This window comes from Vidua macroura, chromosome 1, assembly GCF_024509145.1.
Source record: "Vidua macroura isolate BioBank_ID:100142 chromosome 1, ASM2450914v1, whole genome shotgun sequence".
NCBI lineage: Eukaryota > Metazoa > Chordata > Aves > Passeriformes > Viduidae > Vidua > Vidua macroura.
Window position 1 is genome coordinate 17,251,761 of NC_071571.1, and position 21,886 is coordinate 17,273,646.

The 21,886-nt window shown below is 37.7% G+C and overlaps 1 protein-coding gene and 1 long non-coding RNA gene across 3 annotated transcripts in view; one reads left to right on the forward strand and one right to left on the reverse strand.

Moving 5' to 3' along the window:
• On the reverse strand, window positions 1–999 carry LOC128815176 (uncharacterized). Its single transcript, XR_008439568.1, has 2 exons — window positions 843–999; window positions 1–188 (listed from the first exon to the last, which is right to left on the reverse strand). It is a non-coding gene; the product is annotated as an uncharacterized LOC128815176 (long non-coding RNA).
• PRTFDC1 (phosphoribosyl transferase domain containing 1) overlaps window positions 593–21,886 on the forward strand; it is a 42,942-nt gene continuing 21,648 nt past the window's right edge. For both annotated transcript variants that reach the window (XM_053991618.1, XM_053991628.1), the window contains exons 1-3: window positions 593–657; window positions 4,266–4,372; window positions 6,327–6,510. In XM_053991618.1, the coding sequence (XP_053847593.1) occupies window positions 613–657; window positions 4,266–4,372; window positions 6,327–6,510 (336 nt within the window). In that variant the 5' untranslated portion in view covers window positions 593–612. The remainder of the gene's footprint in view (window positions 658–4,265; window positions 4,373–6,326; window positions 6,511–21,886) is intronic.

A 21,886-nucleotide genomic window follows, 5' to 3' on the forward strand; every position in this document is an offset into this window, starting at 1 on the left:
GGCAGTGCAAGCAGAATATTAATAATAATTTCAACAGTATTGGAAGGGAGTAGCAGAAAGCTTCACTGTTCCTGGTGCCTGATCTGTTTATCTCCAACTGCACAGAGAGCATAGGCAACATGGGCATGGGCAATGGGAAGACACAGCCTGCCCCAGCATGTGCACGGTGATGGGAACAAGCAGCAACTCTAGAAGACAGTGAGGATGAAAATTATGATTACTAAACTGTAGGAAATTTCATTTTTTTCTTCCCTGGAGTATAAGAATATCCTGTTAAAATGGCAGTTTAAACCACACCAGCTTAATATTACCCATTAACTCAGGCCAGGCCCATTGGCCAGCCCTGCCCAAGTCTTTCCATCATTCCGAGCGTACCTATACCCGCACAGCCTCCATCCTGCACGCTGCGCCGCGCATCCTGCATCCCGCACCGCCCATCCTGCATCCCACACCCCGCATCCCGCATCCCACACCCTGCATCCCGCATCCCACACTCCTCATCCCACACCCCGCACCCCACACCCACTCCCCACACCCGCACCCGCTGCAGCCGCGCTCTCCCCGGCGCGGCCCCGCCCCGCCGCAGCCCCTCGGGCGGGCGCGCGCAGGAACATGGCCGGGCAGGGCGGGAGCAGCGCTGGAGGCCGCGGCGTTGTGGTAAATGCGGAGCGCGGCCCGGCTCGGCCCGGCCGCTCGCCCCTCGCCGGCCGCGGTGCCTCCCCGGTCCCCGGCCCGCTTCCCCGATGCCCCCCGGCGCTTTGCGCTGAACCCCTGCTCCCTTCCCTTCCCTTCCTCCGCTCCCTCCGGGCCCCCCGGCCGGCGCTTGGGCCGCATCCCCTCACCCTGCGCCGGTCCCGCCACGCCCGCCGGCCCCGGCCCCGCTGCGGCCGCCGGAGGGGGACGGGCGTGTTGGGCTGAGCCGCGCCTTCGGCTTCCGCCGTGAAAACACGGTCGGGTATCACCCGGAGCGGCCCCCGTGTCCTTGGCTGTGCTTGCCCAGGCTCCTTGAGTGCCGGGGCTGAGGATCCTCAGGCATCCCGAGGTGTCTTTCTCCCACCGGAACTCTGCGAGGCCCCTGGGAGTCTGCGGGCGCCGTGAAAGAGGGTTGGGCTGCCCGTGTTCTTCTGGGGTGGGAAACAGCCCGAATCTTGGCAGTGCGTTTGGAGTGCCTGTAGGGATGGATAAATGGTGCAAAAATGAATGAATGTGATCCTTATTCTGATAGACACACCAGATTCTCCTGTGAAGCAAATGCCATCACTGCCACCGCCTTAGGTATGTTCTTATTTTAATGTGGCATTAGGATTTTAACAGAAAGCTCACGGGTTAGCTGCCCAGATCATGGCCCAGGGCTCTCTGTGTAGGCAGTGGTCACACTGTCCACTCCCACATCCCCTGCATCCCCCTCCTGAAGGACCTGTCTCTGTGTGTTCGAGCTCTGTCTGAAAGCACCACACATCAACCACATCTCCTGACACCTGTGTAATAAATGACATACCTTGACTGTGCATATCATCAAGCAACAGGAGGTCATTGCAAAGTCAGACGTGAATGTGCATGACCATGTTCTGCTCCACTGGTTTAATTTTTTCTGCTCAACTCCCCAAAAACCCAACCAGCAGTAAGTCCAGTGCAACATCATTTAAGTTACAAAAGCTGGGCTTTGCTTCATGGCGCTTGGAGCTGAGGACTGAGCTCAAACCTCACGTGGTGCTCACTTTGCCAGACAAGAAAATGAGCAATATTCTTCTAAAGGTGTTGAATGTCTTCAGCTTGTCTCTCAGGCCTCAGGGAAATGCTTTTGGATATTGCCATGTATTTGTATTCCTTTTTGTATCCTTTTACATCAACTTTTTAAAGACTTACTGAAGAATATCTGCTGGGCTATTCAAACATGCAAAGCCTGAACTTTAAAAGTAGGTCTTTATTTCACTGTAGGAATGTTTTACAGATGAGTATGCCAATGTATTTAGAATATATATTTACTTATCCAGTTGAACACTGGTTTTTTTTCTGAAACAATCAGAATTTTTTTCTTCATATTTTTAAGGGCTTTTAAAATTCTCAAATAGAATAGTCATAAGAATTTACAGTTACTTGAAAATTGTCTTACAGCATAACTCTGTGAATAGCTTTAGGATAAATGAGAATTTCTTAGACTTGTTGGGAAGTGCCTGTTTAAAAGAAAGAAGAATATGAAATAGGCTTATTATATCCGACAAACATTAATTTGAAAGGACATGTGAATTTCATCTTATTTGTTAAATGCCAGCAAGCACTTGTAAACAAGAACTTCAATATTATTTTAGAGTTACACTGTTTATGTTCTGCTATTCTTGAAGGATAAATCGGAGAATCAAAATTTTATCCTGATCCTGTTTTAAAAAGGACTTGTTGTAGCCTAAGTAAAAGTTACTGGGTTGTATGAATTCTAAAGCAGTTTCTATCCATTTGATTTGATCTGCATCACACTGAAACCATGCAATTTGACAAGAATGCAGAAGTAAGCAGCACTGACAGCGGTTGGTAGTGGGTGTTTGTAATACTTAATGAAATTGTTTCACTTTGCATTAAAATGCTTTTGAACAGACCGCTCATTGCTACAAAATGCTTAAAAAGTTTCATCCCCCCATGCACCGAAAAAGTAGATGGGAAAATAGTCTTTCCAGGCACACTGCAGTAGTGTTTCTGGGGCAAGATTTGCTCTAATTAAAACCCTCTCCAAGGAGGTTGTTTATAATCTCCTGTTTCTATGGAAATAAGTAACACAACTAAGTAACTTTTTTTCCTTTTGTGTAGTTTCAAGGCTTGTGTAAGTCAGGGGAAAAGCTTTCATTGCTCCCAGTGATCTCCCAGTCATGCTCTTCATGGACAAATATTCAGTAGCCAACGAGTAATTTTTTTGATGCAGAAATTTTTGGGTAGAGTTAAGAAAGCATGCCGGTCAAGGAGCCTGTAACTGTCAATGAATATGAAAAAAAAGCCCCAAAGCAACCCAAAATCCACAAAGCAGAACAGTGTTTCAGTACAGCAAGAGGCAGGGCTGTGTCTGAGTTAAAGAAGAGGGGATGTGGAGGAACAGCATGACATCAAATATGTTATCTTAGCCAAAACTGTGAGAAACTGTTTATTGCTCTACTATAAAATGGCAAGCAGAGATTAGTTTCAGTGATGGTCCTTTAAAGACTGTCTGTAGCAAAAATGCCATTAAGATATGCCCTGCACTATGGCAAGGTTGTCACCATTTCTCCTTGTAATCAAGATTCCTGTAGCCAGGCTGTAGAAAGACAATGTGTGACTTGAGAATTATGTAAGGAAAACCTATTAGGTGTTGCTTTTTATCCTGAACCAGTATTGAAGCAAAGCTTTGCAATGATTTCAAGGTATCTTGTGAACCTGCAAGTCTTGTCCTTCATAAGGAATAGGGAAAATGTTTGTTTTGGAGTCTGTTTAGTTTTTGTGATGGTGACTTGGCATTTCATAGCTTTCTGAAGCCTTCAACCGTTGGCTAATTTTTGACCTTCTTAATCTCTACCACCATTGTATGTTATGAGATCTAATCTCTGTATTCTGATACTTACAAAATCAATGTATATTAAATCTGTAAAATATTTTTTCTGTAAATATATGGGTTTACAGACTAGTTTCATAGTGAGGTGAGATGCAAACATTTTGTAATCACTTATATTTGATGACATCTAAATTAAGAACCTCACCTTTGACAAGAAGTACAGTTTTTCACTGATTTGTACAGATATCTTCCATGAACCACATAAATTATTCTCTGTATGTGCTGTTTCATCTGTAGAATACTTACCTATTTATTTATGACTTTTAAGTCATTCTAAACTAGAAATGTACAATTTTAATATAGAATTTTATGTCTTTTAATTCCACTATCTGAATCTCCCATTGGAAAATCCCTTCTTACTGGCACTATTATATTTGCACTTTGAGTTGAAAGTACTTAGAAACTTACTTTTGCCACTAGTTTAGTATTAAATATTTCCTTTGTCTGTCTACTTGTTTGTAATTTCAGGTGACATTTCCCACATTCTGTGGGAAGAAAACTGTAGCATTTGATTTCTGAGTTGTACTGAGAAGCAAAATAATTAGTGGGAAAAGCAAAGTAGTAAATTGTAACTGGAAGAAAGTATGGCACACAACAAATTCATCCAATAGAGTATACTAGAATGCTGATTCTGTATCAGTTACATAATGTCAAACACCATGAAGTGTTCTTGACAGTACTATTTGATATTCAGATTTCAGACAACTGGCCTGGATACAGTCTGGATTTGTTCACTTATCCTCAGCACTACTATGGTGACCTGGAATATGTGCTCATTCCTCATGGCATTATTGTTGACAGGTATGTGTTGCTTGAATGTTACTAAATAAATTGTTTGGTCAGTAGTATTATTCTTTTTTATAAAGGCTGTCATCCATATACAGTGCATGTATGATCTTTGTCCTAAAATATTATAAGTTAAAAACTTGGATATTTTTATTTAGAAATTTAAATTAGTACATTTTTGTCTGTCCTGGAGTTCCTACACTTTTAACATACAAAGTGACCTTTGGAATTCCTGGAAATTTCAGCTGCAAACAGTCTGAGGAACAATATAAAAAATGAAAATTCATCAAAGAAATGTTCCTTAATGAGAGGTTTTCCCCATTCTCAGACTTGATAAAAGATGATAAAAGACTATTTTATTAATCTTCAGTAAAGTAGGTGATCCTCATTTTTACAACACTAAAAGGAATGATATATTTCAGATCAAATGAGATTATCTAATTTTTCTAATATATTCTATTTCTCATCTAAAAATATACTAATTATTGCTATATGGAATTTGCTACAGCATTAAAAATAAAATATGTGGAAATTAAGCAACAGCTGTTTCTCATACTTAATATATTATCTTCAGTCTAGAGCTTATTCTTCTCTGCTCCATGCACAGATTTCACTAAAGTTCAATCAATGTACTTATGTAGGGGCAAATTGATTTCTGTATTACAATTGATAGAGAAAGAAAAAAAAAAACCTAAACCTGAAAAATGTAATAATAAAATATATGGGATAAATTATAGGATTATTTAATAAATTGTATCCTGTCAACAAGTCCACTCTCATTGATACTACTAATCTAATTCAGAGAGCTGTCAAAGAATTTTCCATTGGAAGTGTTTACAGAGTATAATGCACTGAGCTGTTTTTCCTCAAAACATCAAACAGCATTGTTAAGTTTTCTGTTGATACTTCATTACATCTAGAAATGACCCAGTATCCTATTGGGGGTCTAGAAATGCTATCTTTAAAGTTAATATTTATTATTTACATTTATTATTAAGATTAATATTTGTTATTTTTATCTTGAAAATGTATGTAGCGTTGCATGGCAGAAATGCGTACCTTTTGTTTCCAATCATCTGCCATATTGTGTTTGCCATGCAGAATTGCCAGAGAGGATAGGTTTGGTTGGGAACCCCCCAAATCCGGGTTCACTGGGGCATTCGCTCGATTATTTGCCTCTGTGTGACCTTGAACAAGTCACTGAAACTCTTTGCACTCTTCATTTCTGCTGTATAAAGCAGTGACCTATATAGAATAGTGATAATATACACACTATAAGCTTTTCACTGATGCTCTATTTCATTCTAGTTTTTATGTCTATTTTTATTAAAATTGTAGGGGTAGCATCTTCCAAAGCCAAACAGCATGAAAGTTTCAAATATTCTTCCCTATCTTTCACTTAACTTGTTGTTCTCGTGCAGTAACTAACATAACAAATTAGGGGTTTGTACAGGTATATTTTATACTGATAATTCCTGTGAGGTAAAATGGAAAGCTAGTTCACATTCTTTTCTCTCGAGTCTCTGACATATTTATGAACCCAAAATATGCTGAGATGTGTAGGTCCTGTTTGTATAGCTGGGGAATCTATGCATTTAAGGTTAACTAGATTCAAGTGCTTTGCATCTTGCATCCATCACTGTATCTGCCATCTGTGAGCTGGATCCAAACTCTATCAAGCACTGGAATGGACTGTCCTGGAAGGTGGTAGAGTCACCATTCCTGGAGGTGTTCAAGAAAAGACTGGACATGGCACTTACTGTTATGGTCTAGCTGACATTGTGGTGATCAGTCAAAGGGTGGGCTCAATGATCTTGAAGGTCATTTCCAACCTAAATCACTCTGTGAAGTCAGGCTACTTAAGCAATGCCAGTCAAGCTGTATACTCACCATAGTGTTTGTGAAGCGTACCATGACATTAGAGCATCTGCATCTAAAGTTATTTTATCTCTAATTTTTTTTTGTGCAGGACAGAACGACTGGCGAAAGATATTATGCAAGACATTGGAGACAATGATATTGTGGTTCTCTGTGTCCTCAAAGGTGGCTATAAGTTCTGTGCTGATCTTGTGGAGCACATTAAAAATCTCAGCAGAAATTCAGAAAGGTTCATCTCCATGAAAGTTGATTTTGTTAGACTGAAAAGTTACCACGTAAGTCAACAACTGATTTATGTAGATTCTGGTTGAATGTCATAATAAATAATTGACTTTTGTATGTGAGATATCCACCTCCAATTATAAGAAAAACTACATGAAAAGTATTTTTGTTTGAAAAACCTGTGGGGTTTTCTTAAAAACTCATATCCCTTATACTTTGTAGATAGTGTGAATAAGGATATGAAGCAATCTTGACCTCTATTGTTTTATTTAGTCTGTCTTTTACTTCTGGACAGAGAAGTATTCAAATTTCATTCATGTAAAATGTCGGCATTTGTTTGTTCTCAAAATCCTCAGCAGTTCTGTCAAGTTAATTTCATGTTACTGCACTTTCCACCCCCACATAGTTGGGCATAACTGCAAGGTGGTAGAATCTATGTCTTCTTCTAAAGGTTTAATGCTAAATAAATGAAATGCTTTCATCTTCATAGCATGCAGTTTACATAGTAGCAAAATATACCACCAGATGATGATAGTGTTCTACAAGAAAATGAAACAAGCTATTCAATCAAATCCAGTGTTGAAATAATCATCAAGCCCTCCTGTTATCTTCAGAGGAAATTATGCAATAATACTTCATCTGTGTCATTGAGGATATGATACTGAGATGACCAGCATTTTTTAGAATCTCTAACTACAATTTCTTATTGTAGAAGTTATAAATTTATATCCTATCCTGCAGTGCATGTTTCACAGTGAGGGAGCATTTCTATAAGTAAGTTGTTGTAGAAGTGTCTGAGGAAGTACACTAAATAAATAGAGTGATAATAAGGTGTCTTGCAGAAATGCAACTTGCTATGTCCAGTAATTCCCACATTAACTCTACAGCTTTTGCGCAGTTTGTTGGCTGTCATTTTCTTCTGGCTCCAGTGACTATAAACTTTTTCTAACTTTCACAGATCTGGTCTGACTTTTTTCAGTGTGGGGAAAAAGGTGAATGAGAACCTTTTATAGCCATTTTATTAGGATTTGGTCCTAGGACTTCTGTTTCAAGAATTAGTTCTATGAAGCACATGTGAAATACTAATATTATATATTTTCTAGGTATTCAACAGTATTATAGAAATAATTAATAAATTACAATGTTATATAATATCTCACATAATGGCACATGGAAATTTTACTCAATTTTTTTTTTTTTTTTTTTTTTGCGTGGTTATAATAGCACTTCAATAACACTGCTGAGGAAATAGAGGGATTACTTAAATTGGGTTTTATTTTGCATCTGGCATGTAGGTAATGCACGTGCTTTTCCTACAGAGTTCTCTCTTATCCAGTATGAAGATATCCTAGTTCTAAAATTTCTTTCCTTGGGGTCAAATCTTATTAGCCATACTAACCCTTAACCAATGAGTGGCAGGAGATGTGTACTGCAAAAGTGTGTAAATTTTCACCTCTTTAGCTTAGGAAATAATGTAAAAGTATGTTATATCAAGCTGAAACAGCACTAAGAATTTTATTATGCAAGGGTGCAATTACCAATACTAAGTCCTAGATAATCTTAGCATTTAGTGGCTGTGCATATTTTGGGTCCTAGCCTCATGCTGTATCAGAAAGGTTCCTTCCCAAGAACTAGGTGCCTGCATCTGCATTTTTGAAAATATATTCTTTTTTCTTGTATGTACTTCCAAACAGGTGTCATGTATTTAGATGCTGAAGCTGTCCTTGATTTAGTGCTTGGATCAGTGCTTGATACCTGTCTGGTCTTGGGAAGCTGAATGACACTGCAGTAGAAATTTGAAATTACATTAATATTGGTAGGTGCAGTCCATGAGATATGCATAAACATAATGCTGACTAAAGCATCTTTGCATCTTGAGTTATTGTTGTGTCCAGTGCAATTGCAGGTTTTGGAGAATGTCCTCTTGTCAGCATAGCTGGGCTCAGATCACTTGAGGAACTCGCTGTACCTAGTCTGAGAGGCTCTTTATTCCTGGCCTTATACGAAACTCCCAAATCTCCATGTTAGTTTATTCTGTAATAACATGTCTTTTTCAGTGTTTTACACTTTAATCAGAGGCAACAATTACAGCTTTAAAGATAAGACTCTACTTAAAATCTTGGAGCATCACCAGTTCCACTCCTTTGTTTTCCTCTGTGTTTTCTGTTCCACTTTGTAGTAAGACTTATCACTGCCCTCTCTTTTTATGCCTTCTTCATTTTACAGACAATGTTCTTCTCACATTATTTATCCTGCTTCCTTTTACTAACTGTTCTCTCTTTCTCTCCTGAAGGGAGTCCTGCTGCTCTCAATATGCTTCCTTCAGACATGTCTCCCTTCCCCCCTCCAGCTGTTTAAATCCAGAAACTAATTTCAGCTCAAACTCCTGGGATTTTTGTATTGTCTCATTCCAGCTTCAATATTGAAAGGTTAGTTGATTTTTAGGGGCTGTAATTCAAACTGGGATTTCTTGGTTTAACAGAATAGCAAAAATGGGCTGTAATTGTGACCCAGAGTCAGATCTTGGCATCAGTGAAAGCACCCCTTAACTACCAAGTATCAGTGAAAAATGCTGTACTTTGCTGTTTGGCATACAGACATGATTACAGGAAAAGGAGATTGCAAATGTGACTAGTTTTATATGGCTCTTTGTTCTTCAAACCTGTCATGATATTACAGAATTTAGACTTCAGAATTTTTACTTAATTAGTATGTTAGGATTTGCTTTCATATTAAGTAGCTGAAAGCTGGGCATGAATCTTTGTAAAATTTCTTCCTGCAAATGAATTGATTAAAAAAAACCAAAGCGTAGTACATTTAGATTCTCTGGATAATGAGTTGCTACTTGTACTACCATAATCAGTATGGTTTTATCTGGTTTGCAAAATATTGTTATATGTGTCTGAATATTTTTACATTTTTGTGAGAAACTTTCCTGTATTTTACAAGGGGCAGATTAAAAGAAAACACTGAGATGACAGTTAGAAAATATGATTTCAGGAGTAAACAGATAGGAAGCATCATGTAGAGTTAAGGATAAAAGTTAGGGAGTTGATGGAGAGGAAAATCAAATCAATTTTCCAGATGGAAATCTGAATGAAAAGCAGCAGCTCTGAGTTTTAAGAGGCGGAGAAGAGAAAACATACACTTCTTTGAATGAACTCAAGAGTAGCAAGGCAAGAAGTATAGTGGGTAAAGCAAGAAGCACTACCATACTCCTCATGGGAAATATGATGAATATATAGAAAGATGCATGCCAGGTTTTAGGGGAAAACACTGTATTCTGGAAACACTGACATGAGAACTGATAGAATTTAGCAGCTTTTTAGCTATTAGGTTCTAAGATATTGGGTTTTAGTATAAGTCAAGAACAGTGGGATTGACTGCAGAGATTTTTGAATTTAAAACTAGATGAATAAAATTTACTATATTTAATTTTTACCATGCTGACTTTTTCCCAAATGATTGTTCCTGCACAGGGAATTGGAGTTCTGAAGTTGAAAATGGGTGAAGGTTTCAGATTGAAAGGAGAATTCAAAATTATTTTCAGAAGCATGTTATGTTGAAGTCAAAAATGAAAAGTAATGGTGGAAGAAGTTGAATTGGGGAATATCATCTAAGGAGAATGTGACCCTAGCAGGAGAGATGGTGGATCTAGAAATTCTGTAATACATTTGTGATATTGATAACTTCAGGAGATTAAAGAGCTGATTAAGAGGAATCCAGAGCGAAGTAAAACAGAGACATTAGGAAGATCTTTTACTAGGGTGTTTTGAATTAAATGATAGGACTAGACAAGAAAGAATGTTTGAGGATGAACCAAAAGAGAGAATGAACAAAAAAAAAAAAAAAAAACCAGAAGATGTAGATGTCATTAAGAGAAGGGTGGAATAGGATATGTTTTAGTAAAAACTTACACTATAAGAAATGTAGCAGTAGACTGTTTATAAACAATAATTAGAGCTTGTCTTTGTTAAGTGTGGAAGAGACAATTTAGGGCAAGCTGAAAAGGTAAAGGCTGAATTACAGCTGCAGAGAGAAGAGGATGTTCTGGCTTAGCGAGTCTAATCTGCAATTAAGAGATGCAACAGTATCACCTAATCCTGTTCCATGGATATGCCAAATGTGACCTTTAAGTGAAACCTCAATTTTTAAATGGAATTGAAAAAAGTTAGAAGAAATAGAGGAAGTATGCAGACTTTCTTGAGAAGTTCTCAGCAGCCTCTCAATAGAAGGTAAATGCATATGAATTAAGACTTCTTTAGTGGACCAATGATGAAAGCTAAAAAGAGAAGGAATCATGGTAAGAGTCATTGTTGAAACTGGTGGTGGGGACTGATGGAAGAGAGAAGAAACACCACACACTTTTATTAGGCAGACCAGTGTGCTTTCTATGTGCTTTGCTACCTGTTAATGTAAAATGTTTCATATTCCCATATGGTTATCCATAGATATCTATCTAATTCTCTTAATTACTATATTTTATAAAATAGATATGATAGTAAAGCTCACATCTTGGGGAAGGACAAATGAATCTTGGTGGCATAACCTTTTTTCACTGAAAACCATGGAGAGGTAAACGAGGAATGAGATTGCTACTTTTCCTTAAGTCTTTTGTGAGTTGTTTGGTTATATGTGTGGACTAAAGTGGCAGAAGAGCAGCCATTTCTGTTATTTTGACATGACATTGTTATAAACAAACTCTGTTATTTTGAATAACTTTAGGACCCCACCTGGAGCACTGCATCCAGCTCTGGAGTCCTCTGCACGGCAAAGACAAGGATCTGTTGGAGGGGGTCTGGAGGAGGCTACATACATGACCACAGGTCTGGAGCACCTCTCCTAGGAAGACTGTCTGATTCAGTTGGGTTGTTCAGCCTGGAGAAAAGAAGGCTTTGGGGAGACCTTAAAGCAGATGGCCAGTATCTGGAAGGGGCTTACAAGAAAGGTGAAGAGAGACATTTACAAGGCCATGGAATGATAGGAGAAGGGGAAATGCCTTTAAATTGAAAGAGGGTAGGTTTAGACAAGATAGAAGGGAGAATTTTTTTTTTATTATGAAGTTGGTGAAGCACTGGAACACGTTGCCCAGAGATGTGTTTGATGCTCCAAATATGAATGAACTTCCAGAGGATTATGTAGATTTGGTCAATTCATGCAATTCTTTCAAATGAGTACATTATTTATGGTTTCCAGAACATAACTAATAAAAAAAAAGTAAAAATGTGACTGCTGAATTGTAATCCGTGCACAATGGTTACATTGAATTCTGTTCACAAACAAATCCATTGATATGATCTGTTTCCTCTTCAGCCTCCAGTTGTTTGAAACATATTTACAACTGTTGGTTATTAGTCTTGGCAAAAACAGGACTATTAGTGCTGCAAGAATCTGAAAACAAGCAACAAAACAAGCATAGTTTAGTAGAAATCTGAATGTTTTTGCTATATGAAGCCATCTCAGTAAATAGTTTTGCTAAATCTCTCTACTGTAGGAGTAAGGAAACAGAGGGATTTTATAATGAGTGAGTTGAAAGCTTGGTAAATGGAGTAAAATAATTTCTTTTTCTGCCATGCAGGTTTCTTTCTCGTACATCAAATGAGTGTACTTAATTCCTAAATGACTCAACAGAATGAAGCATCAGACTATAATCAGAGTGGTATAAAATATACAGTCCTACTTTTAATGATTACCTATTCTTATTCGGTATAATTTTACTGTATGTAACTTGTTTTTTTAAGATCACTATGAATTTTGCATTTAAAAATAGTATGTTGAAATCCTGATGCTGAAAAAGCAAGTAATCTCAAAATGTTTATGTTAATTTAACAACACAGAAGCAACAACTGTCTTGCTTGCATTTAGTGATTCATGTCTATACCCAGATTCTCCACCAGTGTTACAATGATTGTTTATCTCCATTGCTGTGTCACACAGGAGAACACAACTTATGATCTCCTGAGAAAAATGTACATGCTGAGATGAAAGAGAATTCACATTCATTTTTGTACTTACAAATTTTCTTTTGGGAAGGTTGTGAGTTCCCTTTATTTTGCTTCATGTACTCAGTTTAGCTGATGACTGCATCATCATATTGATGCTGAGTAGCCAGGGAAGAATTACAAATTGGAGCCTACCTGAAAGAATGCATTCCTGTCAGCTTTAAAGCCAAGTTCTACCATAATTTCACAGGACTCTAAATAATCTGTGAATTATACATTTGACCTGCAAATAAATAACTTCAGTATAGGCAAAAATGTGATTTAATTTTAAAATTAGTGCTTTGTGGTTTATTTGATTTGGAGAGAGATTGTGTGTGTACTAGACATTCCAAAACTAAAAGATATTCTTAACCTTTTTCAGGTGTATGTCTTGCAGTCACCACTGCAGACAGTGAACAACTGTACAGAGAATTTTGCAGCATGATATAGTTTAAAATGCTAATGGGCAGCAGGAACATGACATAATTTAGTCCATAGAAGCTACCAGTGTCAAGGTTGTTGCTGTTCTGAGAAATATGTTCTGTTGATTGTAGATGGTATTGTCAGAGAGATGTCTTATGGGCAAGCTAATGATGAGAGATTTGGGAAATCTGCTCCTTGAATTGCCAAAGGGATTTTATCTCTGTGTTCTTTCTTTGTCTGTGAATGGATAAAGTAGCATTTACATCCTGAAGTAGTAGTATCTTTTTGAGTGAAAGTTCCATGAGATGCTAGACCTGCTAAAACAAGTAAAGTAAAAGGTCTTTTAGTGCTCCAAGCCAAAGACAGTGTCAAATCTTAAGCAGGCACTGGGGCTCTCCCTGTATCTCAGTTATTTTCTGAAATTTAGTAAGATCTGAGATGGTTAAGAAGGTGATGAACAATGGAAACAGATCATATTTTTTGTGAATTGAGTGTTTGGAGATACTACAATTTGCAGTTCTCCAAACTCTGTCCAAATGTTCCTTTTTCAAGTGTTAAGACTTGTTTAAATATAGAATATTCTTCATGAAAGAAACAAAAAAACCCACATCAACATACAGCAGTGTCTTACTGCAAAATATCAGCCTCAGAGACACAAACTTTTCAGAGAAATAGCTGAAAATGTGTTAGTAGTGTAAGTCATGCCAAAGGCTTATTCTTGCAGCTAGCTGATGAAATTTTAAACGAAATTCACAAAAATGTAATGAGAAGAATGACAGTCTCTTTCATTAAATTGTGGGTGGTGTTATGAGAGTAGCAGCACAATTTAGGCACTTTGAGAGTAAACTCTCCTGCCAGATTAATCTGTACAGCAGGTACAGTGGCTTGGTGTGAAAACTCAGGCACTGGAGGTGCGTCTCTTTTCTGATTGCACCTGCACTGGCTAAAACAGTGACTGTCTCCATTCCTCAGGGGCTGCAGTGCCCTCCAGGCAGTCACACTGGCCAGCTCAGCTGCTTCTGAGCACTCCCTAACTTGTTTCAGCCCAGATAACACCACTTATGAGAGAATTTCTATTTGGACCACTTGAGCTTGCTGGATTTGTTTTTAGCAACCCAGATGCACACATGTCAGTAGCCCCTGCCAGAGGGAGACTTACAAGCAGCTGGAGACAGCTTGTGGGCAGTAAATTCTTTAGTCAGCACAGTTCTTGCTGGAAAAAAAAGAGTCTGCCCATAGTCAAGGGACCCTCACTACCATGTGTGCAAGCCTCAGACTCACCCACTGCTTTACCTGAGAGATGCTCCTCAAAGGTATCAGAAGGAGTGTGAATATTTCAACTCTAGTTATTCTTGTGTACCAGCCTAGTTTTCCTAGTGTTCTAAGATAAACTGAAGAAGGCCATACTATATGGAATAAAATGTGAACTTAAAAGTCAGGGTCTTGAAACTTCTTAGGTCTGGAGGCAAATGTGCTCCTTTCACCTACATGGCATCTACAACTTCCGTTTAATGTGATGGCAGAGTTATGAGATATGAGAGCTTTAATTCATTTTTTGCTCAAAGAAAGTGTTTTATTTAAAATAAACCATACAGTTTTATTTTGTGCTTAGGGGCTTGGGATGCTCCTTCTAATGTAAATAGGTGTTAATTTGTGGGCATAGTTCAGGAGAGGTCATAATAAGTCTATCATACAGTCAGTTTATCCAGTTTATCTCTAATATAGATCTTACTTATAGAAGATGATCATGGTAACTGTATGCATCAGATAACACACCTACACACCACTTGAATATGTTAGCACCATCTGAAATCTTAGTGATTTTTTTAAAGTATGAGTAAGTGTGTCGGTGACTCACGTATGAAAGATTTGGGGGAATTAAACAACTCAGCCAAGGGAGAACTGAGTAGGAAGTGGCCTGATTGCCATGGGGACAGAACTAGAGCAGATGTGGCACTGAAGGCAGAGTGATACTGAACTGTCCTACAGCTTTCCAGAAATATCAAAGCATTGTTTTAAAGTGTTTATGGAGCATATTTAAGCAAGTGACTACGTGCTTTTTAAGATACTTTTCATTTTTATCTATAGTTTCCAGCTTAGGTGTTACCTTCCTTTATATTGATATATGATTTTTATCTATGGAATTATTTTTTTAAATAAAAAAAAAATTCATTTTCCTATATTGTGGGTTCGGACTGTGCTCTTTTGGATTTCATATCTAATATAAACTCCAAATAGAGGTATTTTCTAATGTTTTTTGAGAAATTTGTGTCCCCAAGGGTCACATTTTTCTTACAAGCTGTAATGTTTTATTTTGAAAAATGTCTCCTAATTTGAAATAAATGTCTTGGATTATAGTATATTGCATAGGGAACCGCTACTATGTATAAACAGAGTTTAAGGTCTGAAGTTCCTTTTTCTTAAGGATTTTTTTCTATGAGTGGGTTTTTTTGTGAGCTTAAATCTTTGGTATTTTTAAGGAACCCAGGTTCCTGAAATCTTAACATATAAGACTGTAGATGTTTTTGAAACTGGCCACTTTTAGAACAGATTCAAAGCATCAAGGGACTTTATTAGAAGCATCCAACTGTTCATATTTTCAAAGAATTAGATTCCCCTGGATACAGTATTTGTTGTATAGCAGTGGTTTCTTATAAAGCCTAAAATATTGAAGTATAGTTTAGTTCATATTCTGCCAAAAATGTACTAAGCTACTATTAAGTTATGGCATTTACAGCAATATTATATGTCATCCTGCTTCATGGATTTTACAGTGACAGGGAGATAGGATCTTACATGTAAGATAGGTCTAGAACTTTATGGTCATTAATCCTGTTGTAAAAATAAGATCTGATGAGTTTGAAAATACTGTGACATGTTTATGCATTGGAAAAAATCACATTACTTGTACACTAGTAGTACTATTTAATATGTGAGTTTTTCATATTAAGATCTGAAATGGGGCAAAATTAATTAAAAGAAGCCAGAGGGTTCTAATTTTTCTCAAGAAATTTGATGACTCCCTTTTACTGGCATCTTAAATGCTGTTTCTTAAAACAGATCATAACATGTGTAGTGTTTGTGCAGTGTCACACCCCAGTGGGTCTGTGAGGCATAGACCAAAGGGTTACTCAAAAGGAATATGGCAATAACAGGAACTCCTCTGTAATTGCAGTGCTGATCCATGTGATAGATATAAAATTCTTTTCCCTCCTCATTTGATAGACAGAAGTTAAAATATTTAAATAAAGATGGGATACTATAAAACAACGGTGCAAGAAAATTCACAAAGAATATGGGTGCTGTTAAAAGTTTACAAGTTGTCATTAGCCAAGGGACTAAACACAGTAGTATGGAAAAGAGTGTACTGATTTCTGAGAATCAATGATAAATTAAGCTCCAGATTGCTGGAAGGAACTAAGCATTTGAGGTTTTTATCAGACTCATCTTCTGTGAATATGCTTACTTCGATTTATCTGTTTTCTCAGCCTGTGGCTATTTGACAAAGTTCAAGATTCTTCTATCTCTGTTTTATCACCAGATTCTAGGAACTAATGATAGTCAGGGTCAGAAGGTTAGCACTTTCTGGTTATTTTAGAGAAAGCTGTTTTCTCTTGTGCTTGCAGAATCCCCAGGTGGTCAGGGTTTTTAGTACAGAGCTACAAACTCACTATATGTTTTTTCACAATGTTAATTTGCTTTTGATCATTAATTCACAACACGGTTTAAAAAATGGGGTAAGATCATACATGTAGATCTAGTAGTGTCTGAGCTGACATGCTAAGATCCTCTGTTGAGGCTGGGAAACATGACTTCTAGTTCCACTGCTGTAATGTTCATGCATTTAATGCTAAACAATAATTGGGCAAAAGACAGATACTCCAGTTATTGTGGACTTGAATCCAAATGGACATTTTCCTACCCAAGGCCAGTATAGTTAGCCATAGCATGATTGATGACCTTAATGACTTTTGCATTACCATAGCAGGAGGAGAATTTTCCTTACACTCTTTGGCTTATGGAGCTGAGGAGGAAAAACATCCCAAGTCTGCTATTCCGAGTGGGTGGGCTGGTATTACATTATTATCACCAAAAGCAGACACCCGCAGCAATGCCTTCTGGCAGCCCAAATGGAGTTCCTGTGTAGGACTGTGGCAGTTCAGGAGGGTATGCTTCCTAAATTTTTCTTTTACCTGTAAGTTTTAAAATTTATTTGCTTCCCATCTCTGGAGAAAAATTATGTGATCTGAACCTTACCTTACATGACTGAAAAGCCCTGTGAAATTGTTAATACCTTCCTTTTCTCTTCCTGGAACATACACAGGTTTAATGTCTATGTTTTAAATATTATCTTAGAGAATAAAAATAAGCTAGAGTATAAGGAAATTTTAGACTACAGTATGTGAAAACTAACCTGAGTTTTTGAGGATTTATTGTGTTTCTGATATACATACAAGTCAAAAACTTTGTTATCATATGTTCTTGATTTCAGTTCTTGCTCATCTTTTTAAGTGTTCGGGTGCTGTTTCTGCCATATGGAGATATGTAGTGTTGCAATCTTACTGCTTCATTCTTAAACAAAAGAACCCATTTAACCAATGCTAAGCAAGTATATAAAATTTAATTGCTAAATCAGAAATTAAAAGTGAAATAATGTATTGGCTATAATCCTTATTAGCCAAGTTGACTGGTCTGAGTTCTGCTTCGATTTATGACAGTTTGGCCCTTTTTTAAGATAGCTTACCTTCCTTGGATTAAATACAGAGAAGGCATGCAGGAGCCCTGGAACACAAAGAATTGTTGAGTGAACAGATGATTACAAGGAATTCAATTTATTAAGTTTAATAACTTACTGTTTCCCAGAGTGTTGTTTAAGCTGAATGACCTGCCTTGCTTTTACAGTAGGGAAGAAATATACCCAGGTGTTTCCACAGGTCAGCTGATAAGGAGTACCTTGCTGTCAGTAAGTTCATTGTTTGCCTTTCTCTGTCCAAAGCCAACTTCCTCATTGCAAAACTCTGGCCTTCCCTGGAACTGGATAGACTAGCTTGAATTTGAAGCAGTTCCAAACCTGAGTGGTGAGCTTTTAGTTAAGGAATAACAACAAGGAAGAAATAGAAGAAAAAATAAGTAAATCTTTACACGAGTTACACTGTAGATCTACCCCTACAGAAGTAAAATATGTCTTACACTGTGGTAACTAGAACTCCTCTACATACAGCATCTCTGCATCTACAGCAGTTTAAAATTTGCTATCGTCTGTTATCGTGGCAATAGCAGTAAGACCAGGCTCAGTGCACCACAGTCAGTGTGTGGTCAGCTCAGGAAGGCAGCTTTAAGGCTTTCAGAGCTGCTCAAAGCTGCCAGTGCTTCAGTGCACATGTACCTGTACATCCCTGCAGGAAAGGGGGTGTTCTGGCAGTGGGTGTGTGCCACTTTACTGGATTCCATTCCCGCTTGGCTCAGCATTGTTGGATTGTTTGCAAGGTATTCAAGGCACCTCTTAAAAATATATCAGTGACCTGGCACTTGACTATTTTGAATGTGGGTGTACCCCAGAGGTTGCAGTCTGGCCTTTGGTATACATTTGATTCTGGGTAAAGGAAGGCAAACTTTCCAGTCTACTGGGAAGTGATCCACATCATTCCCACTCATTTGTACAAGTCTCCAGCTTAAAAGTACTTACTAGTTGCCCTCTGAATGTTCCTACTTAAGCCTGGATAGTCCTTCTAGCTGCCTGCCATGAAAACTGACAGCTCATTTTCTACACCCTTGAGGTCTTTTCTTTTTAGCTGTTGTTCTTGAGAGAAGAAACCCGAAATTGTATTGATTCAAGTGGATGTTGTTTCTAAGTACAGCATTTTATATACTACCACTCAACTTCTGCTGATTCACTGAGGGTATTTCATAGCCTATACTTTATATATCAGTTTGACTTTACCTATTAGCCAGAATAGGTTAACAGATCCTGTAGATGCTATACTGACACTTCCCCACCAACTTCTTCATATTTTTAAGTATTTCTCAGGAGGCAGGTTGCAAAGCAATTTAGTTACATACTAGGATCCAAGGGACAACTGAATGGTCTGTCATTGACTTCTTTTTGGTCAAAACCTTCCTGGAAAACCCAGTTGTAGGAGGTGGAATGATGGTGTGAAGTGAAAGAGCTGTCCTAATGGGAACTCCCAGGCTGGAGGATCTGCTGTATCACCCAAGGGGACAAAACCAACATAGAACAGGCCTGATGGTCACATTCTTGTTTGTTTTGATTTTACCTGATGAATTTTGGGAGAAAAAGGTAACCACATTTTTAAAGAAATTCCATATGAACTCTGCAGACTGTAGTAATTAAATATGTAATAATGACCTTGTGTTTATATTTCATATTTTAGTTATGCATTTACACTGTTCTGATAAAGCTGCTTTTTTTTGCCATGATTAAAGAATCTTTGTTTCACTAAGCCCAGTATTAATGTATTCCAGATTCTGCTTCTTCAGAAGAGTAGCAGATGTTCACAGTTTGGTGCAATTTTCAGATGAGCAATGCTGTTTATAATGAATTTTCCTGAGACCACCCAACTCATTTCACTTGTAACTTGAACTATGTCCAAGTGTTGATCTCAAGAGATGTAAAAGAGATGTAATAATTCAGTGCCCCACCCAGTTCAAAACACATGACTTAGTATTGATGGAATTTAAATATGTATACTTCCAATCTACATAGAAAGCTAAAGTTTTATCTTGTATGCCATGAAAAATAGTGGTGGAAATAACATTCTTGCTTTAATTAATCAAGTATTCCTAGAATTAACTGAAATTATAAAACAAAGATGAACAAGTGAAAAACCACAACCCAGTAATTAAAACCAAAGTAACTGAGATTTTTTCTGGAAAATGCAGATTTATTAAGCACCAAAAAAATAGAAATATAGCTTGGTATGAGGTGTGAGGATGTGACACAATGCATCATGTCATGTCAGAAACAGCTGCAATAAATTTTGTGCTACAATAACCAAAATAAAGTGTGATTTAGAGCTGTCTCTATCCAAGCCAATATATTTAGTGTCAAATCTTTAAAGAAAAAAAAACATTGATGGGGTTTAGGGATATTAGAAAACAAGTATTGAGGAACTTTGGGTGACAGAAAATGAAGCTTCAATTCATATTTCTGGATTTATAAGAAATCTCGGAGACTCAATTATATCAGTTGGAACAACTCACAAAGGAAGAAAGAAGCTCTGAATGGAGACCATGAAAATTAAACAAACAGTTCTGAATTGACATTAATTGGTACTGAATGAAACAGATTTGTTTTCTTTCCTGACATTCCTTGTACTTTATACTTAACATTTATTGCAGTGTTACTTTGAGATTATAAACTGAGAACACAGGAAAAAAAAAATGCACTGAGAGGTTCCCATGGTAACCATAGTGTGCAAATCATCTATGTGAACATATGATCAGGGTAATGTCACACCATGGTATTGAGCCTTGCTGTTTGGCAGGTATGTATTTTACAACATGAGTTAAGTGATAAATGTAGATAGTTATAAATGTCATTGAAATCAATTAGCTGATTTTTAGGTTTTTTTTTAAGCAAGAGAATTGCTCTCCAGTGTGATGCAAGGAATTTCTTTAATTTTTTTCTGAAAATACCTTGTCTGGAGTGTTCTGAGCTGCATATAAAAAACTATATAGAAAATGCTATGTTTTTTAGGCACCATGAATACTCAGCCTTGTCCTTTGCCAGCACTCATTCTCCACTCAGAACAGAAGGATTTTCATAAATGTATGCAGTTGTGTCCCAACAGCCGATGTGTGAATGCAGAGATTGACGGGATGCTGTGATCCCCCTGCTCTCAATGGCTTTTGTGTTTGCTTAACTGCTTGCCAGCAATGAAGATGCTATTTCAGCATCTTCCTTTCAGCTGAAGCCAGAAATACCAAATGCAAAGGAAACAGTGCTGCTGTGAATACTGTAGAAAGAAAGGTTGTGTTTTTGGGTTTTTGTGGGTTTGGTTTTTTTTTGTTTGTTTTTTTGGGTTTTTTTGTGAAAAATAAATAAATTCATTAATCATTGCACCTCACTGTTATCTTTTTTCTCTTTCTCAACTAGCAGCTTAAGGGCAAACTGCCTCTTCAGTAATTCTTGTGTGCTGGTTGCTAATGAAATTCTACACTTTCTCATTTGGAAATGAAAAAATATTTTGTCAGTGCCTTGGTTACACATGCTGTGGTAGATATTAGAAACAATCTGCTTTTTATAGTCTTATAATAGTCTCGACTTGAATACATGCCTGACTTTTGAAGAGTGACCTATCTTGCTTTACAACAAAAGACTTATGCTTTTAAGCCTGAACTTAAAATCTTTTCAATCTTCACTTTTTACTTAGTTCTAAAATAATCTTCTGAGAAAATCAGTTACTTGCTTTCTTGTTGTTTGTACTTTTTTTTTTCTATTTTTCTTTACAAAAATAAAAGAAATAATGAAACTTATATTAGAAAATGTATGGGATGTAACCTTCATTGCTGCTCTAGCTCTGTTTCCCGGGAAACGGATCAGAGCAGCATGAAATTTATCTAAAGCTCCCAGATCCGGTGCAGAAAAAGTGAAGGCAGGTCTAAAAACTGTCATTTAAAGCAGTGGCTGCTAAGGACCTCTTACAAAGCTATGGTGTGAGAGTTTTGTGGAGAGTAGAGTCTGAGTGAAAGCCAGGGAGCCTTTTGGTGGGTCTGCAGAATGCAAACTTGGAGAAATTCTCATCTGGGCAATTCGACAACCTTTGCTTGCACTTACTCTGGAAGGCTGTATTAATTTATACAGTTCATTCCCATGAGGACCACAAATAGTTCCTGGGGTTGCCAGATTGCTTGTGACTAGGTATCTGCAAAGGTGCTTGGAAGTCCCCAGACTTCTGCCACCTGGGCTGTGAGCATGGACAGGTGTGGTTCCATCTGCACAGGGGGCAGCTCTGACCCTCTGAGTGCTGCCTCTGCTTGTCCTGCTTTGAGAGGGGAAGAAGAA